The 22,659-nt window shown below is 40.9% G+C and overlaps 4 protein-coding genes across 4 annotated transcripts; all 4 read left to right on the top strand.

Moving 5' to 3' along the window:
• Nucleotides 1-3,986: 3,986 nt before the first annotated feature.
• Nucleotides 3,987-6,021, top strand: W97_01351 (uncharacterized protein; the record flags this gene model as incomplete). The annotated part of the gene is made up of 2 exons (XM_007779259.1): nt 3,987-4,214; nt 4,267-6,021. The coding sequence occupies 2 exons, from the start codon at nt 3,987-3,989 to the stop codon at nt 6,019-6,021; spliced, it is 1,983 nt and encodes a 660-aa protein (XP_007777449.1).
• Nucleotides 6,022-6,775: 754 nt separating this feature from the next.
• W97_01352 (uncharacterized protein) lies at nt 6,776-7,731 on the top strand (the record flags this gene model as incomplete). The annotated part of the gene is made up of 2 exons (XM_007779260.1): nt 6,776-6,996; nt 7,050-7,731. The coding sequence occupies 2 exons, from the start codon at nt 6,776-6,778 to the stop codon at nt 7,729-7,731; spliced, it is 903 nt and encodes a 300-aa protein (XP_007777450.1).
• Nucleotides 7,732-12,025: 4,294 nt separating this feature from the next.
• W97_01353 (uncharacterized protein) lies at nt 12,026-13,191 on the top strand (the record flags this gene model as incomplete). Its single annotated transcript, XM_007779261.1, has 3 exons — nt 12,026-12,186; nt 12,236-12,496; nt 12,552-13,191. 3 exons carry the CDS (start codon nt 12,026-12,028, stop codon nt 13,189-13,191), a joined length of 1,062 nt encoding a protein of 353 aa, XP_007777451.1.
• A 52-nt stretch (nt 13,192-13,243) lies between these two features.
• W97_01354 (uncharacterized protein) lies at nt 13,244-13,913 on the top strand (the record flags this gene model as incomplete). The annotated part of the gene is made up of 2 exons (XM_007779262.1): nt 13,244-13,513; nt 13,561-13,913. Coding segments are annotated over 2 exons (623 nt in total), but the record flags the coding sequence as incomplete, so codon positions are not given.
• Between the last annotated feature and the right edge of the window lie 8,746 nt (nt 13,914-22,659).

Below are 22,659 nucleotides of genomic sequence, written 5' to 3' on the forward strand. Positions count from 1 at the left end.
TGTCTTTCTTACTGGCAGTTGTGGAGACTGGTGCGCAGCGAGTGCAAGAGATACTTTAATACTGTTGAGGTACCTTTTGGACATCTCCGGGCATGACAGATAACAGACGGAAGCGTCTCTTACGCTTCACATTCCACGTCGAAGGCAGAGAGGTAAGCGGCCGCAAGGCAAAGACATAACAGAGGCCATCAGCTTGATCGAACATCCACCCATGATTACTTGGTACGTGTATCAGGCCTCCCTTCACTAAAGGGTGAATCGCTCGCAATATCACGAAGCAGCACCGACCCTCGCTCAGCGGCCGTCCCCAGCAACCGGGCTCCTCTTCATGCTCTGCAGGACAACTTCTTCGAGTAGCGGACGAGCATGAGGTCGACCGATTGAGTGCGCGACAGCATCAACCTCTGTTCGGCCATCGAGGTCGGCGACAATCAAGCCAACAGAGCTAACCGGATGCGATTTGTCACGTGACCGACAAGTGCACAGGAACACCGCAGGCAAGCGACGACTTAACGTAGGCACTGTATTTCGCTGCTCTGATGCCGGCGGCTCTACTATTCGAGGTTGAGAGCAAAGAAGACTCAACGGGGCGTCGCTGACAGATCTTGGAGAAGAGGTCGCCAGCATTCCTAGGTCCAAGCCAATCCCTCCCAACCGTATGGCGCCTGGCGTTGACCCGCGCGCCGCAAACAGAATCAAGATGGACCAGCAAGTGGATATTGCCCTTGCGCAAGTTTTGGTAACTCTACCCTTGCTGGAGATCATAACTCTTTGTGCCATAATGCCGGTAACCCTCCGCCGCTGCTTACGGTACGGTAGACATCAAGTGCAGCCGAAAACAGTCAAAGAAGTCTGACGGTCTGATTATTCTCCACGAGGCTGAGTTTGTAGTCGCACAACGTCTGGAGGAGCCATTGTGTCTGATTCTCTGTCTAATTGCAATATATGTATTTCAATCCCTCGCCCTACAGCACTCAACGTGCGTGCTATAAATATTGCCAGCAAAGGGGATCTTAGGTCATCAACTTCCACATCGCTTTTTAAACCGAGAGTGTACCGCTGCATCCGAAGACACCTAACGCGAAAACGAGATAAAAAGAATCGAAACGCATGATACGCGCATAAGAATTCCCCTACGCCGTCACCTCTCCCGCTCGTCGACGTACAGAAGCGGTCAGTGTGTGTCCCACGGCGGAACAATTCCTACAGCCTCTTGATCTCTGTAAGCTTGGAAGAGCCCCAAAGTGCGAAAGCGGCCTACATACAAGGACTATACGACAGAGCAATGAGTTTTCCGGCCGGCGGCAGTTTTGCCAAGCAAAACTTCAGGATCGTCAAGTCCGGCTCAAGCGCTCCACGGTCCGTTCCAAAGGAAAGCGGTAGGAGATGTAGAGAACGAAGCCAGAGTATGAGACCCATGAGGAGTGGCTCTAAATCTTCCCAATTAAGAGAAACTGGAACGCTAGTTTTGGACGAAGATGATGACAATTACCGATTCTCCACTGGTTTTCTGGGCCGTATCCGCATCCAAGAGACACTAGAGACCAAAAGAATACAAGTGTTGAAGGCAGACACCACGGATTTCATGAGCGGGTCACTACCTGATGCTCCTGAGTCAGTGGCCATCGCGCCCATGGAGATGTATAGCCCAGGACAGCCTCCACCACTGCGTCTGCAGTCAGCGCAACGAACAGCCTCGCGGCCTGTAACCCCTAGCAAACATCGTGCGACGGCCTTCCCGATAACGCCGATAGCGACAGACCTAGCTGCTTTTTCAATGCTAGCGTCATTCTCCGAGCCGCCGTCTGCTGACTCGAACGCAGAGTACTCCCCAGGCGGCACGGCAATCAAGCTTCGAAGCGGCTCGGTCCTGACCGTGGTAACCCTGGAGCAGAATGCCTGGCAGCGCTCCATATACATGCACGGCCCGGTCCGGTTGCAGAAGCCAGCGGTCCTGTTGAAGAAAAACTCCATCGCATCACTCGATGCGTTTCAGGATGCCTTGGAAACACACCAGGAAGAGACATCTCGCCGCACCTCGGATGATACGGCGGTCGATGACCTCGTCGATTTCATGGACTCTTTCGGCTTTGAGCTGGACGAGTATTGGGACACAAGACTGAAACCTCAGCGAGTGCTTCCTGCTTCGGGAGAACGAGGACCTATATTACTAGGTGAACGGCGCCCTACTCTGCCGGGTTCCCCGTTCAAGGAACAGTTCATGTTCGCCTCTCCTACCGGGAGACACTCAACTCGTACCCTTTCACCTGATAGACAACGAATTCTTAACCTCGCGCCCGACCAGCCTGAGAAACCCCTGCCGGCTCTGCCGCCCCCGGGTAGCGCTCTATCGCCAACGTCTTCATCTCAGGTAGCGCTACTTTCGTCGCCTAGGCCACCACCGCCTATTCCGTTGCAAAGGGCGCCACGGTCGTTGTCGCTGTCGACGCCAAGGCCAAGTCCGCCGGCCCGGCCATCTCCGCTTGAGTCGCCGCAAAGAATGAAGTTAAGGCGGTTGATGATGAGTGCTTCATCGATCGTTTAGAAGCAGGATGTGCTTTGACAGACGTCGAACTCGACTTTACAGCGAAAAGGCACGATATCAGTTCTTGTACTGGGGTTGAGGGATGCTTCCGGTAGCGATTCGGCGAGTACGGCCATTGCGGTCACTAGGAAATGAAACATTCACATGAAACCTTGAATGCATCACACTGAAGACAAAATGCCGTTGTGCAATCTTTGGGCGTCAAGCGTGAGGTTCGGAAGTAACGACTGTGGGCTATCCTGTAGCAGCGAGCCAAGTTCAAAAGTGACAGTCTGAACACTGCTCTGGGGTTCTCACAACCCAAATTACAGCCTCGGATTGAGCTCTGCAGATAGGGAGAGTCAAAGATGGGGCAGCAGTGGTAGACACTCAACAAGAGTTGGACTGACCCCGGCTCAGCGGTCGAGCAACTTGGATTGCAGTCTGCCAATCGCCATCCCATGGGCGAAGTGTGTGGGCCTGAATCTGTCTCTAACATTCTGGATCCAAGGAGGTGATCTGATGAATCCACACCCTAAACCACACCCAAAATCGAGCCAATCGGGTTCATTTTACTGCGCTGTTGCCGCATGGAAAGCCATACCGTGAACGTGTCTGCCTCGTTGCCTAACAAGTCTCAACGGGGAGTGTGCCGGTCAAGTGACGAACCTTGCACCTCAGCGCCCAAGATGCCTACGGTTTTGCTCATGCAGCGATACGGACATCGTGCCGTTAGGAAAGAGTGATCCTCCAGTCACACAACTCGGCTCACAATAAATGCATGTAACTACGAGTTACGCTACGTGCTGCAACGTGACCTGGGCGCATAACGCGCTGAATGGTGCTGCTGGGTAGCGAGCGGAGTTTCGAAAGTGAGGCAGCCAGTGGGAAACGAAGGCGGGCGCTGGCTTTCATGAAAGGCCAATCGCTTCTCGCTGTGTTGCTGTGTTGCTGTCACCACTCGCTCCTCCAGACGGTCCCCGACGGGTTGGTGCAGCACTTGCATCCTCTCAACTGCCGGCTCGCTCTTCGTCGTCCATTCACGAAACACAGCCAGACCACCAGCGTCATCGCCGTCGGGCGTCGTGCCTCTCTGCCTCTCTGCCTCTCTGCCTGCTTGGACGCCCTTGTCGCACCGCTTGCTCTCGCCCGCATCGGGACGGCGTTGCAGCACCTGCTGAGCTGGCGCTGGTAAATACCTCGCCGCTCCCTTCCCCCCCTCGATCGTCTTCGTCCGCCTCGCAATCGTTGCCCCTCCTATTCGTACTCGCAACACTCTGCCACTTCCAGATACCAGCTCTACATTACTGTAAGTTTTTGCAGTTCTCGCTCTGAGCATGGTGTGTGCACAGGTCACAGCTTGCTCACCAGTCGAGTAGCAGTAGCAGCAGTAGTAGCAGCAGCAGCAACACCACATCCTGCGTCTAACGAGCCTCTCGACATCCGTTGTGCAGCAGCAACGATGACGGCCTTCTCCAACACTGATATCCTCGCTCAGATACTCCCACAGGAACGACAAGCCTTCTGGGGGAGCAATTCACGCTGCAACGAGGATACGCAGCAGCAGCTCTGGAACGATTACCTGGCCTCGCTTTCCCTCAACGACAACTCTATGGCCGGCTACGTTCAGGCTCCGCATGTTCCTCGGAATTCGTACTTTATTGCATCGTCGAGTAGTCGTCCGGTCTCTGTACGCTGGTCTCCGTCTCTTTGGCTTCCCGTCCGCTCTAACACCTGGCTAGGGCCACAACATCCCTCGGACGATGACCTGGACGCCGTCCGCTCCGGAGAGCGTGCCGATGATGCGAACTCCGTCCTCTGCCTCGGCATATAGCAGCGGCGACTCCTTCTCGGCACCCACCACCAACCGACCGGCCGCTCTCGCAATGCTCAACGCCTCGCAATCCTACAATGAAGAGCCTTTCAGCGCCTATACCCTGGCTTCCGGTCCTGCATTGCGACCACGTAATGCGAAGCGACCTCTCCCCTCCTTGGCCGAAGCGGACGTCTACGACGATTTTCCCAGCTTCGTTGCGACCATGTCGCAGACTTTTGATGGATCTAGTAGCCTACCGACGACACTGCCATCTTTTGACATGGCTACGACTCTTCAGCAAGGCACTGCTCGACTTCAGACGCCACTGAGTGAGTCTTATTCACCAAGCACTATGTCAAGCGGTGAGCTCCCCTCTCCTTCCACTTTTACAAGTGGAATGAGTCGCCAGAGCAGCATCGCAGGTGCCACTTTCGTAGGTTCATTTGAGGACACGATGCGAGTCCACGATCTCTTTGCTTTTGATAGTACCGAAGACAATGGCTTCAGTTCTGCTTCTGAATCTGTCAAGCCTACCAGCTTGACAGAAGTTGATCCCTCCCATTTTCATAGCTCGCCGTTTGGTTCTTTCAGGGACGAAACTATTTCATCATCATATTTTCCTTCAACTGCTTGTGCTTTCGCACAACCTTTTCAGTCATTGACCTCCTTGTCGGAAGACATGGAGCGTTCAGCGTCGACTCAGAGCAACGACTCAACATCGAGTCAGCCTCGTTCGTCTCGGCGACGCCATGAACTTCTCGCTCATGGCACGCGGCCTATTGCGCCCAAAGTGGCAGAAAACAAGGCGGTCATGCTACGGCAGTCGTCAGACCATGCAATGATGCGCATCAAGTCTCAAGATGGATCATCGAAAGACGTTGCTATCATCCCGAAACAGCCTTATGTACGGCCTACTCACCCGAAAGTCTACTGCACCATGTGTATCGACTGTCCCGGCTTTCGCGGCGAGCATGAGCTGCGTCGACACACCGATCGCCTCCATTCGAAGACCAGAAAGGTGTGGGTTACTGTAGACGCATCTCACGACGGTAACTTTCTAAAAGGCTGCAAACAATGTCGTAACAGCAAGAAGTATGGCGCATACTACAACGCCGCGGCCCACCTCCGTCGAGCGCACTTCAACCCTCGTAAGCGCGGCCGCAAGAGTAAGGGAGACGAAAAGCGCGGTGGTAAAGCTGGCGGCGATTACCCGCCAATGGATTATCTGAAGCAGAACTGGATGAAGGAGGTCGAAGAGCGTGTGCCACACAACTACGTAGATGATGTCGAAGATGAGCCAACAGAGCAGCTCGACACCGAAGACCTCGTCGCCAATGCTGTCGAAGACGCCGACTTCAGCATCACCGCATCGCACTCTGCTGCCTACTCCATGCTACCACCATCAGACCCTATGGCACTATATCTCGATAACTCAGCACCCTGCACACAATTTGACACTGCTCTGGCCGGCACACAGCAAAGCGAGTACAACATGATCGATCCGTTCGCCTTCTACCAACTGGTCCCCAATCTCGGCTCGACCATCGACGACGCTTCGGTGTTTTCGCATCAGCACGGTGCGCAGTTGCAGGCTGATGCTATGCTTGTGGTTAACAGCACCGGTTCTTCTGTCCAGGAACCAATCCAATTTCACTCTTCATTTTTCTCGCCTTGTTTCTGACAGCGTCAAGAGCGGCTTTCTGTTCCTCTTATGTATACAGTTATTCGATACTATGGATGTGTGACATGCTGCTGGTGGATTACTGTACAGTGTGGTTTTCTGTTGGGACGGTGCTGGATGTTTATCCTATCAATGGCGTTCCGGTCCTTGTGAAATTTATAGTCCCATTGCACATGGCGCAATGGAAGATATTCGTTGGGAGGGTACCATGGTACATATTGTATCACTCTTCGTGGATATTTCCTCTCGGCTTTGGTCCGACCGTGCTACCTTTCGCGGCAATTTTCGGATTTTACGTCATTTGTTCACAAGGAGTCTCCGGTCCGCTTCTACTATATGTACTTTGTAAAGCCGTGGAAATAATACGAAGCTCCTTTGAGAATCGGCGTGTTTGCACCTTGCATGTCCGCTGTATCCAACCACCCGGCGCAAACCCCACTCTCCGCAGCAATGAGCGATGACCTATTGTAGACTACAACCCCACTATGACTTGTCTCCACTTGTTCGAATTGCTCATGTCGCGTACGGGAAAGCATCAAAGGAAGGCGGCGCGGATCAGACTGAGGCGTGTCGCAAGCTTCGATGACGTTTAGCCGCAAATGCGCGTATACCGACGTCATGACATTAGACACCCATTGAAGTTATCTGAGAGACCTCTACGTTCCTTCTAACGATGTTACGACACTTCGCCAGAGCAGCGCCGTCCATTCGAACCTCATTCCTTAGCAGATCCACATACACCATTGTTCGGACCATGGCAACTGGAAAGGCAGATAATGAGCAGCTCAAGGGCTCCAAGCTCTTCGACGTCTCCCATGTCACTGCCATTGTGACAGGTGGAGGAACTGGTATTGGTCTCATGATCACGCAAGCTCTTGTTGCGAATGGCGCAAAGGTTTACATCACTGGGCGAAGGGAGGAGGCGCTTGAAAAGGTGGTCGAACTTTACAATACTGGGCCGGGCAAGATAATTGCGTGCGTAGTCTGACACAGCACAAACCGTTGATCCGCTGACCCGTACACTCCAGGCTTCCCGGGGATGTCAGTGACAAGGCTGACGTTAAGCGCCTCGCCGACGAGATGGCCAGCAAGGAGCCCAAAGGCATTCAACTCCTTGTTAACAACGCGGGTGTCGCACAGGACGAAAATACCAAATTCTCCTCCGCCGGCCAGCCCGACATGAAAGACCCTGTAGCCATCTCCGAACACTTCTGGAAGACCGAACCCGAGCAGTGGACCGAGACTTTCAAGGTCAACGTGACGGGCGCCTACTGGATGTCGATGGCGTTCTTACCACTACTTGCAAAAGGACGGGATTCTACACCTGGCTACACCTCCAGCGTCGTGAACGTCTCATCCATTTCAGGGCAGATGAAAGGTTCGAGCATGGGCCAATTCGCCTACGCTTCCTCCAAGGCCGCTGTAACGCACCTCTCACGCATGCTGGCCTCGACCTTCGCGCAGACAAAGGTTCGCGTCAATGTCATTGCCCCTGGCATTTTCCCGAGTGAGATGACGGCAGGTGACTCTGGGGAGGACAACAAGTCAACGCTCGACATGGAGCCATCGAACCCGGCTGGCAGGCCCGGACATGATGCGGATATGGCGGCGTCGATACTGTTCCTTGCTGGCCCAGGTGGTCTGTTCTACAATGAGCAAATCTTGTATCCCGATGGAGGGGCAACACTCGTGCAGCCAGCGGCGAAGTGAGTGTGCGTATGAATATTCTTGTGGCACCTAAGAACAGCTCGATTTCTGCGTTCCATGTGGGCTGTCGTAGGTCTGCTTATTTTGAAACCAGAAACTGCAATTTTCGTGTCTGGAAACGAGGACTCTGAGGACTTGCAAGCGCAAGCGCAAAGCACAAAATTCATCGCGTCCTTGGCTCGGTGTTCGTTGCGGAGTCCGGATTATTAGTAAACCCGTCCGAATGCTTTGCATTGATCCCTTCGCCTAGCTCGCAGTGCTCGCCCAGAGACAATCACGGTAAACAACTTCCTGCGATACAATCTCTTGCATCATGATCTCTGCTGCAACATGGCCCAACAGTCACCCGATTATAGACGGCTTTGGCTTGAGGAGTAACGCAAACGAGAAGAAGCAGAGCGAGCCTTGAAGGAGAAACCCCGCGAGACAACACTAGGAGAGCAAGCCAAAGAACCACTAGATGAGAGAGCCCGCGAGACAATACTACCCGAGTTCCTTGACGCCTGTCACGTCCACCTCTACTCCGGTATCGCCGTTCAGACTGCGACATTGTCCACACGAGGCGACCCCGCCAATGCGAAGAACAAGATCCGACCTGAAAGAATCCGTGCATGGGAGGATTTCCCCGCACGGTGGGAAGCTATCTGGGACGCCCTTATGGGATCGGATTTCATACTGAAACGGCACCTCGCTTCACTTCACACATTAGAAGAGATGGAGAAGGCTACCCGCCGGAAGATAATGGGCTCAGAGCTGGACTTAACCCACTTCCAGCGGACCACCGTCGAGGACCACATATCATCGATCACCGAACAACTCTACAACAACCCTACACTTCGGCGGGAGTTCCGCCTTAAGGGTTCGGTGAAATTTGAAAATCATGCCAATACAAATGCAAGTACTGGAGATGCACAGCAAGGGCAGCGCCTTGGCGGTCGCCTTCTCGCTGGACGGCACATATCTCGAAACTAACTGTTCCGTCCTACGCCTGGACGGTGATGAACATTTTCTAACTCCGAATCAGCTGAGATCTGCTTCCAAACTACTCTTGAATGACAATTGGTTGGCTTTGAATGGCTACAACATGCTACGGTTGCCGCTAGATTGGAGGCCTAAATGCAGTGCCATTCACGGAAGTATTTTCGCTATTGACTGCTTATCTGGGCAAGAAGTATGGATTAAGTTCAACTTGGAGCGGACGGCGTAACTCAGTTGTATTCTTCTCCGTCGCTCTACTGAGTGAATTCGATTAGGTTTATAAGCTCGAAGCTCCCTAGGCTTGGGCCTTTTGGTTATTCGTATCATGCAATCATCAGCTCTTGCGCTGACTCCTCATTAGTCCTAGTTGTAGAGGCTTCGCGCACCCCGAACGCTTTCATTGGTATCCGTTTCACGATCTCGGGTCTTGCAGAAATCGCTTCATCGCGAAGCCAGCCTCTGACTCTGCGTAATGCGACGGAGCGCTCCATTTTTTCTTCTCCGCCTTCTTTCGTTTGAGACGTGTGCTACAGCAGCGGCATAACAGTATGGCGAGGCCAGCAAGGACTGCGAGAACGATTATGCCGCCAATCGCAATGCCTGCCTTTGCGGCTGTGCTGAGGCTTGAATCGTTGGATCCCGCTGGACTGTTGCCTCCGCTGGACACTATAGTGCCGCTGGTATCCGTAGGAACGCCGAAAATATTTGTGCTCGCCGCCCCGAGAAGGTCCGTTGTTCGTGTATTAGCGGTGCTCCCAGCCTCTGGAGTCACTGATCAGTCCTTCGTACACGTGATCGTGGCTTGGGTGAAGGTCTGAATAAGCAAAGGTCTGACTTACTGACTGTAGATGTTGGCGTCGCGAAAGCCTTCACGATGCCACCGGTAGCGCTACATGCGAAGCTTAGAACTCCGGAGGTAGCTGCCTTATCAGTGACTAGCATGTAGCCTACACATGAAGGGGCGGATGCATCACTAGATACCGTGAAGTTAACTTATGATCTTGCGTAGCCGACAATCACGCGGGTGCAGGAAGACCGGAATAAAACTCACCACTGAAGGTATGAAGTGTAGACCACCGAGCAGATACTAGCCATAGGGCATCCGGTCCCAAGGTAGTCATTGCAGGTAGCATAGGCACCTGTGCAGCTGGTGTCATCGCAACATCCTATGTATTGACCCGCAAGGCCAAAGCTCAGCTGTGGTGTAAGCGTTCCCGGACATGAGAGCGGTGAGTCTGGTGATCGGGTCAATGACGGTTCGGTCGCGACGGCTCCTCCATGACCTACTGCTTTTTCCCCCAATGTAAGCCCAAACATAGTCGTCGCGCTTCGCAAGTACAGGTGCAGGAGTGATCTTCGCAGCCATGATATTGTAAATGGGATGTTCAATGTTAGTCCAGAGGCGATGCGGACTCGGAAAGCTGGCAGCGAGCTGCGCATTATTAAGAACCGATTGTCTTCCATTTAGGCGAAGCGTAGGTAACGTGATTCCCCACTTGATAACCGATTCTACTTAATAACCGATTTTTCCGACCCGAGTAGTATATGAAAACGCAGCTGTAATAGTTTATTACTAAGTTTATTATTCTAATATATTATTTATTCTAGAAAGAATAGCTATAGAATTTTTTAAGCTACTAATAATTTTACTAGTAGAAGATATTATAAGAGTAACTGTATACTATATCTAAAATATAATCTTAATTAAACTATAATTTTATTTACATCTTACTAATATAAAATCGAATTAAAAGTTTTTTTATTAGAAAGTTTTATATTAAACGCTAGATTTTATAAAATAGTAAGAAAGATTTAAAATACTTATTAACTACTAGATATACTATTTAGAAAGCTATATATAAAGTTTCTTCTAGAGTTTCTCTATTTCTTTTTCTTTTAATTTTTTCTTAGATTTAGTAGTATATATTTACTACTTTTACTACTATAATTTCTTTTTACTCTAGAATTATAAATTATAGTAGCTATTTAGTAATTTTTATTTTATTATTCTAATACTAGTAGTAGCTTTTATTATATTTAATATATTAGATATAACTCTAAGATTTTAGCTATATAAAGCTTATATTTAAGCTATAAGCTACTTATAAGCTACTAAAAGTTTAATTAATTACTTTAAATATCTTATTATAAACTCTTATAGAGTAGGTTATAAGTAATATAATTATAATATAGTATAACTAGGTATAGTAGATAGATATATTTAAAGAGCTATATAGAGTTATCTATAGATAGTTATATTAAAATAGCTAAGAATAAGCTTAGTAGATAGAGAATAAAGTACTCTACTCTAGTCTTTCTTAGAGAGTAGTAGTTTATACTATTTTAGAATAAAAATTATATCTACTAGTATTCTTAGTTTATCTAATTCTTTCTTTTTAATATATTTAGTATATTTATAGAGAATTCTAAGAAATTTTAGTAACTAAACTACTTACTAAATAGCTTAATAGCTTGTTTTGAATATTTAAATAAATATTAAACCTTATTTAAGTATATTAAGTATATAGAATATATAAACTATATTAGATATACTAAGTATTTAAAATATATAAAGCTGGATTTAGTATATAAGATTTACTTATATCTAGCTTAGATTTAGTTAATCTATAAAATATAACAACAATATAACTTACTAGTAGAGTAATTATCTCTTAGATGTACATAGTAATTTCAATCTATCTACTAACTAAGCTATTCTATCTTATATTTACTACTAGAAATTGATACTCGCTCTAGAAACTACTTAAGGCTCTAGGATTGCAGTAAGTACTAGTTAAAATCACGGTATCAGGTATTTTCGGGAGTTGCAGTAAGTCGTAACATCGATCTGTATTTCGTACTTCAAGCCATAAAGTTTTAGGTGTGCTGCGCAAAACTCGTGAGAGCGAATAGTTCGAGTCTGGGCCTTGCAAGGGGCGCAGCCAGCACATACAGCTGAAGTTCCGCAATGCAGGTGCCAAGTAAAATCGACCAATCAAGCACTGCGTGCTTCATCTTGCGTGTGGTCAAATTTCTATTTCGGGATTCAGTGTGTTCAGCCTGATCAGCCCGTCCTGAGGTGGGCGCCTCCCTGAAGCCCAGCCTTCTAGTCATCATGTGAGCAGCGCAACCGTTTTCCATCGCTCTCGCGGTGACCATCTGGTCCGAGGCGGGGCTCCAAAATTCATGCTCGGTCTTTTTACTGATTTTCGGCGCAGAGACCCAGCATAACTTTTGGAGCCCCGCCTCGGTCTCCGCTCACAAGTCCCTCTCCCTTTTGCGCGCGAAAGTATACCAGTCATCGGAAATCAAGTGTGCAATGTCGATATCTCATCCTAGTCTGTTGTGTTTCGATGGTGGTGGTGTTCGTGGTCTTTCTTCGCTGTATCTTGCCAAGCAGTTGATGGAGTCAATTAACCAGGACGCACCGCCGAAGCCATGCGAGGTATTCGACATGATTGGAGGAACGAGTACTGGCGGGTAAGTCTATCTTTTCCTGCAACAGAGCATTAAGCTGACATAGCGAAAGGCTCATTGCGATCATGCTTGGGCGGCTCGAAATGTCGGTCGATGAATGTATCAAGCAGTACATCGCGCTGTCGAGAACGGTGTTCAAGCGTGAGCATTACCTGCCGTTCAGGAAACGGGATGGTAGCATTCAGGCTCGATTCAGTACTTCGGCTTTGGAGGCTGCGATCAAAAAAATAGTGGCAGAAAGCGATGTTGCGAAGGCCGAGGGTTCAGGAGAAAACGCTCTCATGAGAACCAAGTCACGCACAAAGTGTAGAACGTAAGTCTGGCACCGCAATGACTAATAATTGTGACCACGGTTAACATTTCTACAGGTTTGTTGTTGCTCTTTCTAAGCACTTCGCCGATGATCATGCCGTGTTCTCAAGTTACAGTCGCCCACGAGAAGCGGACAGAGAGCTGTTCGATAACACAAAGATCTGGGAGGCTGCCAGAGCTACATCGGCTGCATCGACGTTCTTCGATTCCATCAATATTGGCGATCCTCCCGTGAGCTTCGTAGACGGCGGTGTGGGCCGTAACAATCCACTACCTGTTCTGTGGGATGAGGCCGGAATAATCTGGGGAGGACGAGACGGCGATCAACTAGATGCGCGGGTGCGGTATGTCGTGTCCATCGGTACCGGGATGTCGTTGCCCGGGCCGTTCGGCAATAACCTAGTCGCGGTCTTTGAGACCTTGAAAGCCACCGCCACTGAGACCGAACAGACAGCAAATGCATTCGTACGCAACCATAGGCGCTTGGTTAGAGAAAATCGCTACTTTCGCTTCAACGTCACACAGGGCCTTGAGGATGTTGGGCTAGAGGAGTATGATAAGCTGTCCACTATTCGTTCGGCAACGACGAGATACGGCGAGGATCCAATGGTGCAGATGGCTCTCATTCGTTTCGAGGACACTGTCATGGCTGCAAGACACGACGGCGCAAGTAATAGCAATGTTAGTGGTACGTAGAGCTTGAATCGGTGGTAAAACCTCATGCAAGTATGTCTCTTACGTTGGCTAGTACTTGATACCGTATCGCAGCCTGGTGTTAGCCCACAAGTCAATGCCATTTCGCACAATCCTGCTGAACGTACCAACCTGAGGCAGCCGCACAATTCATCGTCAGAGTACTATACGCTTGACTCTTCTAGCAAATACTTCGCGAACCGAACCCATCACAGAATCCCAGATTGTTATTGGACACATCTGACGCCGGATGGCATGAGGGTATACGATCTGATGTATAGGGCCTGCATTGAGCATAGCGAAAGCTCAGATGGCACCTTAGACTGTAAGCTTGTTTTAGTCGATGAGAGATTTCGATTAACACGCACGTAGTCAAGACCTTTGCCGGCCAATTTACGAACCGGAATCCAAGGCCAGAACTCATTCGTGAGTGCTGGAGTCGATTGGGGACCTTGAACACGCAGCTCGACCGCAACCATGTTCTCGCCGTCATATACATGATCCACGTTGAAAGCATGCTTGAGAACGAGCATTTAGAGCGTATACAGGGCAGATCCGATCTCTCTGATCGGAGGCGCAAGATCATCAACCATTTCGGGGAATGGGTCGACTGCCACTGCCAGTGTGGTCGGAAGTGGAACTATGCTAACAGCGAATTCGGGATGCAACGGGATGTTAATAGTAAGCGGAAATGCGAGGTCGACCGCTGGATGCGCGCGACACGGGTAAAGAGATGGATGTATCCGAGAGGTGAGGAACTTGAGGCGGACAATCGACATATGTGGTTCGGACGCAAGTCCAGATGATAGAAAAACATGTCACCTAGACCCTTACTACCGAGCTGTGATATTGGAGACAGATGTGTTATCGCTATATCACAGTTTAAATGCAAATGATACTAGTATTCGAATATATTACAGGGGCGGCTAACTTAGTAGAGTAAGAGGATTCGTATAGTACTAGTATTAATATTAGTAAACGTAGATACTTTCTCGAAATATAGTATCTATTAGTAGGTATTTATAATAAATATAATATAATAGAGATATAATAGCTTTATATCTATAATAATCTATTATAGTAGACTTTGCATTAACTAGTAAATAGAAGATTTATTCTTATCTTAGTGTAAATAATTAACTATATAATTAGGGAAAACTCTTAACTATTATCTCTTTATATATAGAAAAGAATGATATATTAAAGAAGAGTATTACTATAAAACTCTTCTATATTTAGTAAAGAGTAAGCATCTTAAGAGATTATATTCTAGTAGTATATTATCTAAATCTAGTCTATTAAAGCTATAAGTTCTATTAGCTACTATTTAGCTTAATATTCTGTATAATTAAATACTATTCCTAAACTAAGATTACTAAAATACATCTAGTAAATCAAGCTACTATATCTTTAAAATACTAGAAAATATAAATTAATAAGAGTATCTAGCTTCTAAACTACTTATAAGCTTAGCTAGTTGCAAGTATCTAATTATAGAAATAAGAGTATATTACTAGAAGCTGAAATCTAGCTATTACTCTAAGTCACCTATTTTTTAAAATATATTTACTACTTCTACTTAGATTTCTAGAATCTATAAGAAGTCTATATAAATAATAGTTTGATACTAACATTGCAAGTAGTATAGTAAAGCTAAGTAATAGTGGTAATAGAGATATCAAAAGTTTATTTACATTTAATAGATACAATATAATATTTAAGTATAAAATAATAAGCTTAGCTAGTTAAATAATCTATATTAGTAAATCTTCTTACTATTTAGAAAAGTAGATTATATCTAGAGTACTTATACCTAATTAAAGCGCTTATAAATAGACTATCTCACTTAGAGTACTTAGAGTATTTCGAGTACTTAGATTAGCTAGAATATCTAGAATATCTAAAATATATAGAATATATAGAATATCTGAAATATATAGAATATCTAAAAGATTCAAGATATTCGAAATATCTAGAATAGTAAGAGCCACTTAGTAAGTAGATTAGTTAGTAGATATTAAATTATATTAATTAAATATCTTAATTACTATCTAAAGTAGGAAGCTACTATCTATATATATTTAAATCCTCTAAATCTTACTACTTTCTAGTAGATTCTATCTTACTAATTTATAAAATCTTTGATGCTATAATGAGTAATCTATACTATAAATTCTATCCCTCTAGAATCTTTTTAGAATCTTATAGAATCTTCTATAACCTAGTAGAATCTTTAGTAGTAAACTTAAATATTAAACTAACTAGTTTTACTATTTAATATCTAAGGCTAAGAATAGATACCTTATAGTTTCAGTAGGTAAAATAGACTAAGAACTTTAGAAATTAACCTTTAATACCTCTTCTTAAGATATAAGATTCTTAAACAAGCTGTTTGTATAGTAGTAATCTTTAACTAATCAAATAAATCTATTTTAATCTTAGAAATAAGATTATAACTTTACTAATATTAATAACATAATCTTAGTAATTTCACTACTAGTAGTATCCGACTAACCTAATTTAGTTATAGAATTCTAGAAATTTTTACTTAAGTAAGCTCTTATTAAATCTATCTATAATCTAATTAGATTCTTTAATAAAGCGCACTTAGATAGCACTTAACTCAATTACTCTATATATAATATAATAGTATATATTAATAAGTTTAATACCTAAGTAATTAGCTAGATCTTTGAAAATAGTTATAATTATGTTATATCTATAATATAATGGAGTAGTGTTTTACTAAATAACATTTTAATACTCTAATAGAGTATTTAAATTTAACTTCTTCTTAGCTCTATAGGTAAATGCTATATATTCGGCCTTATAGCTAAATAGAACTATACGAGAATAGAATCTATATTTAGCAATTAATATATTATTTTTTATATTTTTCAGTGAGATATTTAGTGAATTACTAATTTCTTTACTACGAAATAAGAGATTCTACTTCCTTTTAGTCTTCTTATTATAAAATAAGGGAACTTAGTATCTTAAATTATATTATAAAGTATTTTGGTACTATATTTTTATACTCTTCAAGGAATCTAAAACCTCGTTTCATTACACTAAAATATGTAGTGCTAAGGTTACTAATAAATTATAATAGCTTTCTGATATAAAATGCTAGATTAGACCTAGTAATTTTTATAAGATATAATAGGCTCCTAACCTATACTTAGTAAGCACGTGTTACTACTAAGTCTTATTCGTTATCGAATTTAACTAATCATAGGTTTAGCTTTATTAGTATAGCTACTAGATTACGTAATTAATAATAAATAAACCCGGTATTTTATCTATAAGCGCCTACTATAAGAGGTATCTAAAGCGCTTAATTCTATAATATATTATTTTAGTATTAAGATAAAAGTAGCATGGTTCTAAATCGCTTATACTAGGCTATTATTTAATCTAAATTTAATAGAATTGAGTTTCATCCTCTTTAGTATAAAAAGAAGAAAATTATCTATATAAATAGCTATAGTAATAGTAGTTTTTATATAAATAAAACCTCTATTATCTAGATTTAAGAATATAAAACTAGTCTCGCTTAGATATAACTCTACAATTTTATTCTAAATACATATAGCTTACTTTAGTCTATATAATATACTATCTAATCTGTATTTATAATTTAGGTTATTATGCTCTCTAAAACTACTTGGTTGTTCGATCCAAAAGATTTAAATAATTAACTATTTAAAAACTCTATCTTAATATTTATCTAATTAATCCTCTTATTCAGGATAGTAGCTAAGCTAAAGAGTAGCTTATAGCTTATCAGCTTAAGAATTAGAGCGAGATAATTGAAATAATTAACTCTAGAGATTGATTTATAGCCTTTTACTAGCTACTTGGCTTTATAATTCAAAATAAGGCTCTAAGAGAAAGGTTTTAAAGTCTATACCTAGCGTTCTTAAAGTATAATAGCTATTTTAGAGGTGTATACTAGTATATAAATATTTATCTCTAGTAAGAATTTTATCTTACTAAGTATAATTAGCTTTTATTAATTTTTAGAGGTTATTCTAATAGCTTTAGTATATATCCAAGGTTTTTTAGTAGTAGCTTAAAAGCCTTACTATTTAAATTAGCTAGATTAGCTAATTTGTTATCTAAATTAGAGCTAAGCTCTAATTTAGCCATAAGCTTACTATATATAGTAACCTTAGTTAAATATAGACTAGGCTTAATCTACTTAGATTAATATTATCTAGATATATCTAGAACTAAATACCAATTACTTTACTATAGTGTTACTATTATAGTCTAAAATAGTGCTATTACATAATTAATACCTAAAGTTCTAGCTTAAAACGGAAGCTTCACTTAGAGATAGAAGCTTTATATTTAGAATCGAAGCTTCATTTAAAATAGAAAATATAAAACTTTATACTTATCTAGTAGTAAAATTCTTAGTAAGAAAAAGCTAAGAATATTATAAGATAATATTAAGCTAAGAATTTTAGAGATTGTATTCTAATAATTAGTTGTTCTATTTTAATAGTTTAAATAGTCGCTCTTATATCTTAAATCTAATTAAACTATTAGTATATATATAAGCTTTAGTTAATTTATATAGCTAGTAGATATTACTACTATAATAACTTAGTAGTATTATAGGTAAGTGATTAAAGTATAGATTTCAGTAAGTGTCACAAATCCCTATAGGGTAGCCCGCGAGTAATAGGGTCGTAATATAGCGTAACTAGATATAGTAGATAGGTATATCTAATAAGCTGTATGGGGTTACTTGTAGTTAGTTATATTAGACTAGCCTAGAATAGGCTTAGTAGATATAGAATAAAGCACCCCGCCCTAGCCTTTCTTAGAGGGTAGTAGTTCGTGCTATTTTAGAATAGAAAGTTATACCTACTAGTATTCTTAGTCTACCTAATCCCCTCTTTTTAATATATAAACATCTACCTTAAGGTACTATAAGGCTATTAGTAATACAGCTATACTAAAAGCCCCTTAAGACCGCTAGTTAATAATAGACTCTTAAGAAACTTCTATAGATATAAGTGGAACTTTACTAGGGAAGTAATAAGCTAGGGCATTTAATATAGTAATTTTAACTTTATCTTTTAGATATTCCGAACCTAAATTAGGCTAGAAAGTAGAGGAATTAGACTATTAGATCTAAAGAGTCTAGATAGAAATTAAGGTATAAAAGAAGAGAGTAGAGCTTAAGCACCTATAAGAGGTGCTTATAGGTAGAATTCTCTTAGATATAGTTAAAGAAGAGCCTATAGCTCTATTAGAGCTACATATACCTATTCTAGCCTATACTATTCTAAACTTAGGCACACTACTATAGACGGTACCGCTATAGGGAATATACACTATATAGTTACCGCGCCTAGAGTATCTACTAAAGTTTAAGGGTAAAAGTAGGTAGTAATAGAATCTCTAGATCTAAGCGTGTAAACGCTATATTTTATGTTCTATAAGCTTTCTAATAGAGAAGATAAAGATATTATTTATAGAGTAGTATATAGGCTCTACTTAATATAAGGCCTAAAAGCGTTATAAGACTACTTTAGGCCTTTTTAGAATAATCTAGACAGCTTTAAAGACTTATATACTTAATTTAATAGGTAACACCTATAAAAGAGAGTAGAGGGTAATCTTATAGATTAAGTATATAAAATAGGCCTATTAAGACCTAATAACTATCTTAAACTACCTAAAGCTCTAATAGGCTAACTATAGTAAGAAGAACCTTACTATAAACTATAATAGGAGGTATATAAATAATTTCTTCTTAGCCTTAAACCTAGAGCTATAGAAGAGGTTAATTCTACTTAGGTATTAGTATACCTTCCTTATAGACTTAGAGGTAGACGTAAATTAGTAATACTAATAGATTAAGACCTATACTAGTATAGATTAGCCTAAGACTAACTAGAGTAAGATAGTAGAGGCTATACTAGACGCGTCTACTCTAAGAAACCTAAAGTAGTAGGGTAAATAGAAATAAGAAATAGAAGGGTCTAAAGATACTTAAAGGCTAAAATTAGGCTAGTCTAAGAGAGAGGGCTAGAAAAAGAACTTCTTAAAGAAAATCTATTAGAATTATAATAAGATTAGGTATCGGAAGAAGAACTATAAATAAAAGTCTTGAGAGTTAAAAGTCTAGACTCTAGACTACTAGCTCTATATCTAGTAGACTAAGTCTTATATACTATAGAGTAGTAAAGGAGAGCGGAGCTTATAATAACCTAGAATAAGCTAGGCAGCCGCCTTATATCTATATTAATTTAGATATATAATAGGTAAGGATATAAGACCGCTAAAGTTCTTATTAATAGAGGGGCGGAAGGCGACTTTATAACTAATATATTAGTAAAAGAGTGTAGTATTTAGGTTAACTACACGTAAGTCTAGGATTTTAAGACTCTTAATAGGCAATTCTTATAGATTCTAGGAATCTATAAGGCACCTTATATTATTAAGAACTAGAAAGGGTTAGAATAGAGTAGAACATATATATTTATTATAGGCGATATTATTAGTTTTAATATTATACTTAATATACTCTAGCTCGAGGTCTAGAACCTATATATAAACTACTAAAGAAAGATAATTACCTTTAAAAGAAGCCTAAGGTAGAGGAACTAGCTAGCTATTAAGATTAAGAGGCTATACTAGTTCTATATATACTTATAAGATAACTTCTTTAATATATATACCCTATATATATCTAGAGTAGCCTAGAAAGATCTAGATTAGAGTATCTAACTTCTATCTAAGTATATAGAATACGATAATGTTTTCTTAATAGAAGATATAGTAATACTACTAGAGTATAGGCTATAAGAGCTAAAGATTAACCTAGAAGATAGTAAATAGCCCTATTTAGACTCTTATACACTCTTTTTAAGGCGGAGATTCTAGTACTAAAGAAGTATATTAAAAAACACTTAGTAAGAGAGTAAATATAGCTATCTACCTCGCCCGCTAGTATACTAATTCTATTTATATATAAAAAGGATAGTAGGTTACACTTTTATATAGACTACTAGGGTTTAAGTATAGTAATAATTAAGAACACTATCTCTTACTTCTAATCTAAGAATCCTTAGACTATCTAGGCCGGGCGAAGATATTCTTAAAGCTTAACCTAAGAGATACCTACTACTATATCTAGATTTAGTCTAGAGATAAGTGGAAAATAGCATTCTAGACTAGATATAGCTATTATAAGTACTAGGTAGTTCTATTTAGACTTACTAATATACCTATAGTATTTTAAAGTTATATTAATATCACGCTTATAGACCTACTAGATATATATTATATTATTTATCTAGATAATATTTTTATCTTCTCTAACTTAGAAAAGAAATATTAGAAATATATTAAATTAGTTCTAGAAAGACTCTAAAGGTATAAATTATATATAAATATCGCGAAATACGATTTTTATAAGAATTAAGTAGAGTTTCTTAGGGTTCTTATTACTATAATAGGTATAGAAATAGAACTAAACTAAGTAAAGACTATCTAAAAGTAGCTAGAATTATACTTAGTAAGAGATATCTATATCTTTATCGGCTTTATAAACTACTATTACTAATTTATAGAAGAATTCTCTAAGATTACTATACCCCTATATAAGCTAACTAAAAGAGGCCTAGAAGTAGCTAAAGAAGGTTACCTAGAATAAAAGAAGAAGTTAGTGCCCCTAAAGCTAGACGAACGCGTATTATAGGTGTTTATAAACCTAAAGGTATAATTTTTAAAGACTTCTATACTAGTTTATTTTAACTATTATTACTAATATTAGCTAAGATAGATACTTCTAGATATATAATCTTAAATATTCTTAGCTAGAAATACCTAAATTTATCTAGAAAGTAGTAATAGCACCTAATTATATATTACTTACGCAAAATATTACTAGTAGAATATAACTAAAACACCTATAATAGTGAGTTACTTATGATAGTAGCTATATTTAAATACTAGCGCTAATATCTAGAAGGGCTATTATAGATTATAAAGGTGCTATCTAATTATATAAACCTCTAGATCTTTATAACTATAAAGGAGTTAACTTAATAGTAAGTAAAATAGATAGAATAGCTCACTACTTTTAATTTCTATATTAAGTACTATTAGGGAAAAATCAACCTAGCTAATATAGCCTCTAGAAGGCTTGATTATAAATAGAAGACCTAGAATAGGCTACTAGATAATAATCTAGTAGGGAGTTGTATATTCTAGTAGCTATAGAGATAGCTAGATCTTATTCTATAATAAAAGGAGGCTAAAGGGTCTAAGATAAGAATATATAGGGCAGTAATATATATAACTAGCGCTCGGCTCTACACCTCTAAAAAATTACTAGTAGTAACCATGCAACTAAGGGTGGAAAGCTCTTTATTAAGGTAGGTAATTCTAAAAGGCCTATCTAGGAATAAACACGCTACGATTATATATAGAATATTCTAGAAAAGACTAGAAGAACGCCCTCTATAGATAGAGAGGTGGTTTAAATAAAAGGGTATATTACGCTTTAAGAATAAGGTGTATATACCTACTAGTAAGGTATATCTAGAAATCCTAAAGCTTTACTATAATAATCTAATAGTAGGCTACTTTAGTATAGCCTAAATAATAGAACTTATATAGAGAGAATTCTACTAGTCTTAACTCTAGGAGTATATAAAGAATTATATAAAATTCTATAAGGTCTATATAAGGAGCAAACTATTCTAATATATATAGTTTAGAATACTTCTATCCCTTTCTATTCTATTAAGGCTATAGAAGAATCTAATATTAAATTTTATTATTAAGCTACCGTAAAGTAAGCTAAATAGTAAATCCTATAATAGTATTCTTATTGTAGTGGACTATTTTACGAAGCAGGCCTACTATATACTAGTTTAGGAAGAGATATTCGCTTACTAGCTAGTAGATATCTTCCACTAGAAGGTTTTACATTATTATAGTATATCTAGGTCTATTATATCTAATAAAGGGCTAATCTTAACCTTAAGGTTCTAAGGAGTATTCTACTACTATTTAGGGGTATTAAGAAGACTATTAATAGCCTTCTACTTCTAGATAGATAGATAAATAGAACACTAGAACTAAACTCTAGAGTAGTACCTAAGGGTATACTATAACTATAAGTAAGATAACTAGGCTAACTTATTTCTAAAGGTGGAGTTCGCCTATAATAATAGTATATATATATTTATAGGGGTTATACTCTTTATTACTAATACTAGAATACACTAATAGTAGGGTAATTAGCTAGAAAAGGCCTAAACTAGGTTAGAAGTACTTAAAGCAAAGCTTCTAGTAGTATAGATACAGGATATCCACTAAATATTAGTAGAAAGAATTAAGAAAGCCTAAGAAAGTTAAGTAAAATACTATAACTAGAGCTAAAAGGTAGCTTCTCTTTTAATTAGTAATTAAGTTTATCTTAATACTCGAAATATTTAG

The sequence above is a fragment of the Coniosporium apollinis genome, assembly GCF_000281105.1.
Source record: "Coniosporium apollinis CBS 100218 chromosome Unknown supercont1.4, whole genome shotgun sequence".
In the NCBI taxonomy this organism is placed as follows: Eukaryota; Fungi; Ascomycota; class Dothideomycetes; genus Coniosporium; species Coniosporium apollinis.